Source organism: Ixodes scapularis, unplaced genomic scaffold (genome assembly GCF_016920785.2).
Source record: "Ixodes scapularis isolate PalLabHiFi unplaced genomic scaffold, ASM1692078v2 PGA_scaffold11__112_contigs__length_91849675, whole genome shotgun sequence".
In the NCBI taxonomy this organism is placed as follows: Eukaryota; Metazoa; Arthropoda; class Arachnida; order Ixodida; family Ixodidae; genus Ixodes; species Ixodes scapularis.
In genome coordinates, this window is record NW_024609837.1 from 50,472,817 (window position 1) to 50,481,529 (window position 8,713).

Here is an 8,713-nt window from a genome sequence, read left to right on the forward strand (position 1 = left end):
AGATCAATCTTGGTTGTCGTACCCCAGACTAGATTAAAGTACTTCAGATATGACAGAAATTGTGAGCTATATAAAAGCAACTCAACTTCAGTTGGAAAGACATGGCGATGTGCGTGTATTATACGACTGACACACGCGAGTATGGAAATGATATAATTCACATGTTCAGTCCAAGTCATTTCCTTCGTGAAATTCACTTCGAAAGTTTTGAACGTTCGAACAATTTCAGTAGGCCAGGAGTCTAATCTAAATATCACTGCGAAGGTCAAGATTCCTATTTTTGGAGGTCAAAAAGGATGCATTTTTTTATTTTTTATTAGGAGGTTATATGAACTAACCGACATTTGGAGACATTTGGTGGTGTCATTAGTTACATGCGACAGCTCATTACAAGTTTTAGCTGAAAAAAAGTGGTGTGAACAATTGAATAACTACAACTTTAAAAAAAATAACTGTTGCGAACAGCTGTATCACGATGAACAATAAATGTTAGGGTTATACGTTCGCCGCTATTGCTGTTATCCTCATACAAGTGGCGAAATCTATTTTTTTTCAGTCAAGATTTTTCAGCGTGGACAACAAACATATCGGCGTCATAATGTGGATCTCCGTCGTTGCTTTGCTTCCAGTGTGAGCGAATGACATTCTCAACATCATCTTTGTATCTTGCTCTTGACTCGACCGGAAGTAGTGGCAAAAACGGATGGACAGCGATATTCATTCCTAAAACAGAAAAAAAACTTCAACGATTAACTGTTTAATTAACCCTGTAACAGATTGACCGTATTATTTTTTTTGGGGGGGGGAGGGGGGGGGGGGCGGGGGGGGGGGGGGACACTGCGACTCACAAAAAAATATAACGGCTGTTTTTTAGTCTGTACAGGGCAACTACAGCATACTAGAACACGGGAACACGGGGTAGTGTTTGGACCGGCGCGTCTAGACAATGGCAACTTGTAAGGCTGCGCGTGTGGAAAACCATCGCGGCGGTGCAGTCGACAGGACAGCAGAAAGTCGCCGCAGTCCGCACATGCCACCGCACGTGTGTGGGCACGCGGTGCACGCGCACGACCACCACCATATTGAACCTACTTCAGATGCGCCGGTGTCGACACCTATCGCGATCTACACCACACGCTTCACGCGAGCCGGGCCAGTCACAACACTACCCCGAATTCTAGTACAGTGTTAGAGCAACGACACACGTACATAATGCAAATCGTCCTACGAAAACCACATTTTTCCTATAGGAAATGAAGAAAAATGGAAATACAAAAAAAATATACTAGTAGAAGATAAAAATAAATATAGCGCCAATTTTAACACCTGAAATAAAGAGATGAAATTTGAAGGCTTTTTCTATAGTCCGTTCACCCTCAAGGTGCAACCCCACTGTGGAAGTCGTTCTGCTGATTCGTTTGCGGTTTATAGCTTTTTATCTATGCATTCTTCAATCATAATAATAATGTCAAATGAAAAAACTGCTTTGTGACTATACCTTAATGTCTCGATTTTGCGCTTATTCTTAGTTTTTAGTTTAATATTCAACATTTAATAGACTACAGTTTCTTAAATTGAACTTTGATCCTCTCGACTTACAACGTACGAATGTCCACGATGATTTACGTGAACGGTTTTTTGGTGTAATGAATTACAAAAGTAAGCAATGAACTGTACAAAAATATTACATTTTTAAATAACAAAATAAGGTTTAAAGCGGTTTTATTTCCTCGTGCTATAAAAACGAAATCACATCACCTAAGGAAAACAAAGAGACATTAAATTACGAAGCATGTCTTGATATTATACATTTTCGAGGAACTCCATATCGATAGATTACACGGGAATTTCAGTATTCGATCACAAACTCTACCCATTCAGTTACGGTAAGTTTCAGCTTTTATTTTTGTATAGCTTGATTAGCATTTGTCGTCATGTAGCGCTTAAAACGCCACGTGAGAGACAGAAATGTCACCAAATGTGTGGGTGTCAAATGCCTGGATGTCCGCAGTGATTGAGACAGTGTTGTAAAAACAACAAGTGCGAGGCTAAAAGTCAGTGTTGGGTAAAGTACATCTAAAAGGTACTTCAAGTAAAGTACAAAGTAATTGAGACCTGATGTACTTTAAGTAAAGTAGTAAGTACACTAGGTGTAATGTACTTGAAGTAAAGTACTATAAATACAATGTACTTTAAACGTAAAGTACAAGTATTTTAACATAATCTTTCGTGATGTCCTTTAATTCCCCTATACAGTGATTTTTAACTGGTGTGCATTCCCCAGGGGTAATTAGGGGTGCAGACCTTTTTCCAAAAACAGCGGCGATATTTGATGAAGCCAAGTGGCCATAGAGTAATTATTTTCAGGAATGCAGCCAAATTCAGAAGTCCCTCCTCTGAATTTTTCGCCGCTTGCACTAGATTGTTGCGTCCAATAGGATTGAATGTATAGGAGAAAGCATGACGTCAGCCCCGTAGCTTCCGCGAGCAATCCTCTCAAAGAGGAGTGTCCTCTATTTAAATAAAAAAAACAGTGAGTGTGAAGGCAAGCGGTGATAATTAATCATAATGTGACACCTGAGATTCGGGTGCGAAAAAATTAAGGAACTTTCAAGTACAAAGAAAAGACACAAGAGAATGTCTCAAAACATTGTGACGTTCTCCTTTGTTGTCTTTTTCTTCGGCTTGAAAGTTTAATTGTTCTGCACCACCGTTTCAGGTGTTACATTATGATTAATTTTTCTCTCATACTATTTTAAACCTCCTCGCTTGCGCTGACCTACCGAGAAGTAGCGAAAGTTGAAAAAGCTACTGGAAAGCCGCCCCCAGAACAAGCAGACCGATGTGTCGTCTGCTCACGTCTCTGGTGAGACTAGAATATCCCTCCCAATATTTCTTCGGAGTTGACAAAGCATCATTTTGTGATACAAAGTTAACAAATCCAAATTTGTGGATTGTACTTTGAGGTGAAAAAGACGTACTTTCCTCGGAAAGTACCAGAAAAAAAAATACTTTAAGTAAAGTACAAGACAAAACTCTGAGAATATAATTCAAATCAAGTACAAGTTTCCCAAACCTACTTGAAGTAGTACTTTAAGTGCACTGTACTTAAAGTACTTCGCAACACTGCTGAGAACGGATATCTTGCGAATATCTAACGAAACCTTAGGGTTTGGCAGGGTGGTGGGGCGTAAGGAGGGTTGTCCTTTCTTACTTTATCTTTTTCTCATATCTTTTTTAGTGTTTTTTTTCTTCAATTACTCTCTGACCAATGTGATTTCTATAGCCTGATGGACAACATATAAATGCGTTGTTGCTCATAGACCTGTCAGTGTCTGTCCCTGGCCCATTTCAGCGTCTTTACCCTGTCTGTGAGAAATCTACACTTTTAAGTACATCACAAATTCATTTAAATTCTATAAATTGTAATTCCATACATATTAATGTTTTTTTTAAATCTGCTTAACACAAAATATGACATCAGAAAGCATAAATCGGATTCTCTCAAAACAGGTAAAACAGAATTTTTATTATTAATAATATTATTTTTATATGTTTACTTGTTCTCGTGAGGGAGACTAGAGACTCGTCTCGCAACCAAAGGGTTCTTTTTTTTACCTACCACTCTTTTCTAAAAAAAAAAAATAAAGAAATTTAATTTAAAAAAAATACACTTACGAATGGTATCCTCCAGGTCTTCAACAAGAGAAGAATTGGTTAGAATTTTACATGCATGAGGCTTCAAGTTCACAGTCTCGAGAATGTCCAGCATGTAAGAGATGAGACTAGTGTTGTCCTCAAGGTCATGACTGTCAGGAATAAACTTCTCGGAGATCTGGAACGTTGGTAAGGGTGCATGTATTCAAACGGCGACAACCGGGACAATAGTCATGACTGTCAGGAATAAACTTCTCGTAGATCTGGAACGTTGGTAAGGGTGCATGTATCCAAACTGCGACAACCGGGACAATACCAACTACGTCATTTTGGAAGTAAAAACGTTCGGGCTGTTGTACTATTCCCACTTGTCTCGTAAGAACACGTAGGACTAAGGACAAGCATCCTGCGATGACGTCCCATGCAAGCCATGCATTGGAGGGCGTCAGTCTTCACCATTCTGCCCGGTAGGATGGGAACGAAAGGGCATCACTTTTCGGACGCCTGGCCTGCAGCACATGCTTTTTGCCATCCGAGTTTGGCTTCTGCTTATATAACCATGAGAATTTAAGAAAAAACAAGATATAGAATCCCCGACGATTGCTGGTTTATGGTAACAGTGTGGCGACATGTACTTTATGGACCCCATGTAATTGTCGACGGAGGGAATACTTATCATTAATGGAATTTTGTGTGAGCTACAGGGAATTCGCGAAATAGCATATGGAAATTGTATGTCTAAGGCCTAAATTGTGTCCCAGCGCCATTTAAAAGGATCGAGTCACATGACCTGCGGTAGAAATATTTTTCTCTAACATGCAACTTACGTCACTGTAAAGCTGTGGTGGCGCACTGAGAATCTCGAGTGGCACCTGACGTGTCGCGTGACATACATACCTCATTAAAACCATAACAGGTGGCCACTTATTTTCGGTGCGAGATCAAGAGTAGGCGGCTCAAGCTAAACTCACCACAAGGTCACAGGTGGAGAACGTTTGGACCTAAGGCAGGCCTTCGTCAGGATTCCTGACGAAGACCTGCCTCAGGTCAAAACGTCGAATAAAACCCTCCTGGTTTCTTTTCCATTGTTACCCTGCATCTCTTCCTTCTACGCCTTCGGCCTCCAATATATATATATATATATATATGTGTGTGTGTGTGAGTGTGTGTGTGTGTGTGTGTGTGCACCGCTATTCGCCGCGCGGTCTGAAACGTCAAATCAAGAGCTGCGCTCCGTCGCCGGCACTCTACCGTGGTCTTGCTACGGTGCGGACAACATCAACGTGATAGAGCAAGGTCCATGCAGGGTCTCCATGTAATATCATTGCTTTAGAACGGCATATAAATAGTTTTTTTAATTTTTTTTGCGAAATGAGTTAAACCACGTGAAAAGAAACTGAGATGAACTACAGTGTGTGCTTATCAGACTAGACTGGATTCCTGTAGCGCGACCACTTCGACATTAGTGCTTTTCACGTAATACGACAGCTTTCATTATTATAAATTTTGGGAACAATGGGCCCACAGATATACTCCGAATTTCAACCAAAATTAGATAAGTTTCGGTTCCTAAATTTGGCTAATTAAAACAAAACAAAAATTAAATAAAAAATATCGTTACCTCTTCATACGCTTTCCATCGGTCCATCTGGGCGATTGTCCTCCACACCTCGTAGCCCGTCCAACGAGCCACAAACAGAAGCAGGCACTCTCCTCCGGAAGTCATCAAGTCGGATATGTTTCTGAAAGCGGTCACGTAGTCCTTCGCAAAATGTAAAGTGTAGAAAGAATAGACGCGGTTGAACTGGCCGTACTTTTTGACCAGTCCGGACACGTCAATCGAGATATCATGGACCTGGTACTCGATCTGCGGATGGGCAAAGTTCTCTTTCGCGTAGCGCACCATGCTTTCGCCGATGTCCGTTGCCACGATCCTCCTACAGGGCTGGCAGCGTTGCAGGAGTTCTTGGCGAGTGAAGTCGCCGGTACCACATCCTATGTCTATAAACTGCTGGTCCGCGCTGGGTCTACTTTTGAAGTTGATTCCCAAACGTTCGAGCGTCCTGATGTTCGTTTTTCGCTGAAGGTCGTTGGCCTTCACATAGACCTCCGGGAGGAATGTCACGGCTGGTTGAAGTTTTTCTCGTGCTTCTGCGATCGAAGGATTCGCCATGTTTCCGGTGCAGCATGAAGCATCCTGACTCGTAGTTTTCTTCCAGCGAAAATTCTGAAATTCATAATTATAAATAATGACTCAATCATCTCTTCTACACTCTGTTTTATGTTAAGATTGACAGTATCGAACTCCATACGATCCGATGGAGTCAATAAAACAGCGCGAAAAGCGCACCGTCAACGCGATCGTCACCTTTTTGCGATACCAGACTTGTACTGTACTCGTTGCAATAGTCAAATTGCCTGTAAGAGATTGTTTTTCAGAGAAACGTTTGTAATCGTTTAAAGCACATTGATTAACGAAGAGTCACAAGAGTAATTTGATTTAAAACCTGGGATTCAGCTAGTTGGTTCATTTAAATTGGTTTTGTTGGTTAAAAAAAACGCGGTCGAGGAAGAAACCCATAGCGCCAGCCCGTGTAGTATCTGTCTCTCCGTCGTCTGTGTACTTTGCAGTTTTGAGTTTTCTAGGTCGAAACTTGATCACTTCTGGAAGTACTAACATCATTCTTCTAACCATTAATATTTCTTCTCCCCCCTTTTTAATGCACAATTTGTTTCTTCAAGTTTGTAACGAACATATCTTCGAATGAAGCCTCCGACCGGAAGATGTTTTACCAACATTGGTGAATTATGAATGTAACTACCTTATTGAAAATAACACTTCAGTCTTGATGCTTACGAGGGCCCTCTTAACCCTTCAAACACTTTCAGCCCATCAAACCCGCTCAGCCCTTCAAACCACTTAGCCCTTCAAACCCCTTCATCCCTTTCAGCCCTTCAGACCTTTGAGCCTTTCAGAACCCCTCAGCTCTTCAACCATTTAGACGCCCAATTGACTGTGAACCATAAACCAAAACTTCAGTTTAAAAATAATTAAATTGTTTTTCAGACACCGAGTTTTACATGAACGTTGTAACTCAAAACACGATAAGAAACAACGTCTACTCAACCCCGGAGGCAAGCAGCTGTAGACAAAAGCCACCACACCAACTAAGGACAACCGTGTTCATTGCCACAAAAAAAAATATATCTTTCAAGGTACTGCCATGCCGCTGGGTAAATTCCTGAGACGTACGGTAGTTTTGAGTAATAAAACCGATCATGTGCCTCAAATGCACGCCTACACGTTGTCAGTAGCACGTTTATAGAAAAGCACGAACGTGCAACTAGCATCTGCCAGCGTTGAGCAATCATGATCTTAGTCACGGTGACATCACTGATGTCGTTGCTGCGGCGTCTCCAGCGTCTTCTCTGCTCGCTGGATGCTTTTGAACCCGGATGGATGAAGAAGCGTGAAACGCAGGCCGCTGAGGGACCTTGTTGATAGCACACCCAGCTGCTTTAGAAATAGATCCCATGCACGGAGCGGGAAGCCTACACTGAGCGTTCGTTCGTTCTTGCGCATTTAGTTTACTCCCGTTGACGGAGAAAAACAGGGATATCTGTTCCTGATGAAGCATGTATAACGACTAAAAACAGGTTATCTCGAAACAAACATCAAAAAGCCCCTGCCCATTTTCCCTACCCTCCCTCTCTCAGTCGTGAGCGAGTACCTGGCGTCCTTGGCACAGACACAAAAATTTCGCCACGTTAACCAAAGCCGCGATAGAATATTGACGGAGGAATGTCTCATTTTCCGGCATTTGTTACGGCCGTCCGATACAAAATGTACAAGTGACTTCTCCGATGGGCATATATATTGAAGGTTCATATGATCTCTCCCACAGAACCATTAAGACCATTTTGATGGGTGCTTTGGTTCACAGAAAGGTTTCGGACAGACCCCGCAGGCCTTTCAAAAAACTATCACGGGTCTCTTACACCCTTTATAAATACTTGAAGGGTACACAGGCCTTTTACTAAACTTCGACGAACATCTCAAATCCCATAAACATTTTTGTAGAGTAGTACAAAACATTTCATAAATCCTGGTAGGCCCCATAGCCTGCTTTTCAGAAGGATAGCTTCTAATTTGGTGGCCTCAATCTAAAAATGGACAGTATGAAAAACCAGTCTTCAAGCCGAAAGAAAATCTGTCGTTCTCAATATCTGAAGTACTTGGAAAAGTAACGATTACTTTCTTGAGGAACGTCCAATTAATTTCCTTCTCAAATAATCGAGTAATCTAACGGAAATCTTTTAAGAAATTGTAATTGTATTGGACTTTTTTTTCAAGAAATCAGTACAAGAGAACACTAAATCACTGACATCCAACGAAACGCTATTACAATTACTTTTTTAGCAAAATACTAATTGTAATTGATTACTTCTTCAACTAACGCGTAAACGACTCTAGCTCATTCACTGACAGCTGAACACACGCGGGATGTGGCTTTTTATATTCATGCTTCCCGCATCGCGATTGTTTCTTCGGGATACTTGTCGCCAAAAGTCTCAGTCTGATCGGCCGCAGTGTGATTGTAAGATGTTCGGGGCAAGTCACGTGCTGAGTTAACTTTTTAAGCTGCTAGTCACTATAATGTTTTTTTTTTTTTTCACTACCGCGCTAAGGTCCAGCAGGATCCCCCACTGAAGTGACTCTTTCTAGAATCTCTATTTATACTTCGAATAATCTTAAGTCCAGGTTTTACCGACGCTACGAGCGGGACCGATCAAGCAACGTAAAAACCGCAAAAACATGCTGTTCGTCGGGTTTCCGATCGTGTTCTATGATCGCTAAACCAGTCAAGTTTATAATAGGCCCAGTGACTGGCGTTTTTAGCGCGGTTTCATTGGTTTCATCAGCTCGTATCATCGGTTTCGTCCGGAGTTGGTTGAAATAAAGTTCATATATAGGACAAATTGGGCCGTTTCGGAGATAAAAAAAAAAATTTTGCATAGAACTGCGCACATCACTATTTTATTATCCATGCTCAGC

General features: G+C 41.4%; 1 protein-coding gene across 1 annotated transcript; it reads right to left on the minus strand.

Moving 5' to 3' along the window:
- Positions 1–556: 556 nt before the first annotated feature.
- LOC120841086 (juvenile hormone acid O-methyltransferase-like) lies at positions 557–5,830 on the minus strand. Its single transcript, XM_040211921.3, has 3 exons — positions 5,279–5,830; positions 3,679–3,835; positions 557–723 (listed from the first exon to the last, which is right to left on the minus strand). Exons 1-3 carry the CDS (start codon positions 5,828–5,830, stop codon positions 557–559), a joined length of 876 nt encoding a protein of 291 aa, XP_040067855.1.
- Positions 5,831–8,713: the final 2,883 nt, after the last annotated feature.

What these genes read in the sequence shown, in the direction of transcription:
- LOC120841086 (XM_040211921.3), bottom strand. Translation starts at nt 5,830, where the DNA reads ATGGCGAATCCTTCGATCGCAGAAGCACGAGAAAAACTTCAACCAGCC. An exon ending in GATGGAAAGCGTATGAAGAG is followed by an intron (nt 3,836 to 5,278) that starts GTAACGATATTT and finishes CCAACGTTCCAG; the next exon opens with ATCTCCGAGAAGTTTATTCC. An exon ending in AGACCTGGAGGATACCATTC is followed by an intron (nt 724 to 3,678) that starts GTAAGTGTATTT and finishes TTTCTGTTTTAG; the next exon opens with GAATGAATATCGCTGTCCAT.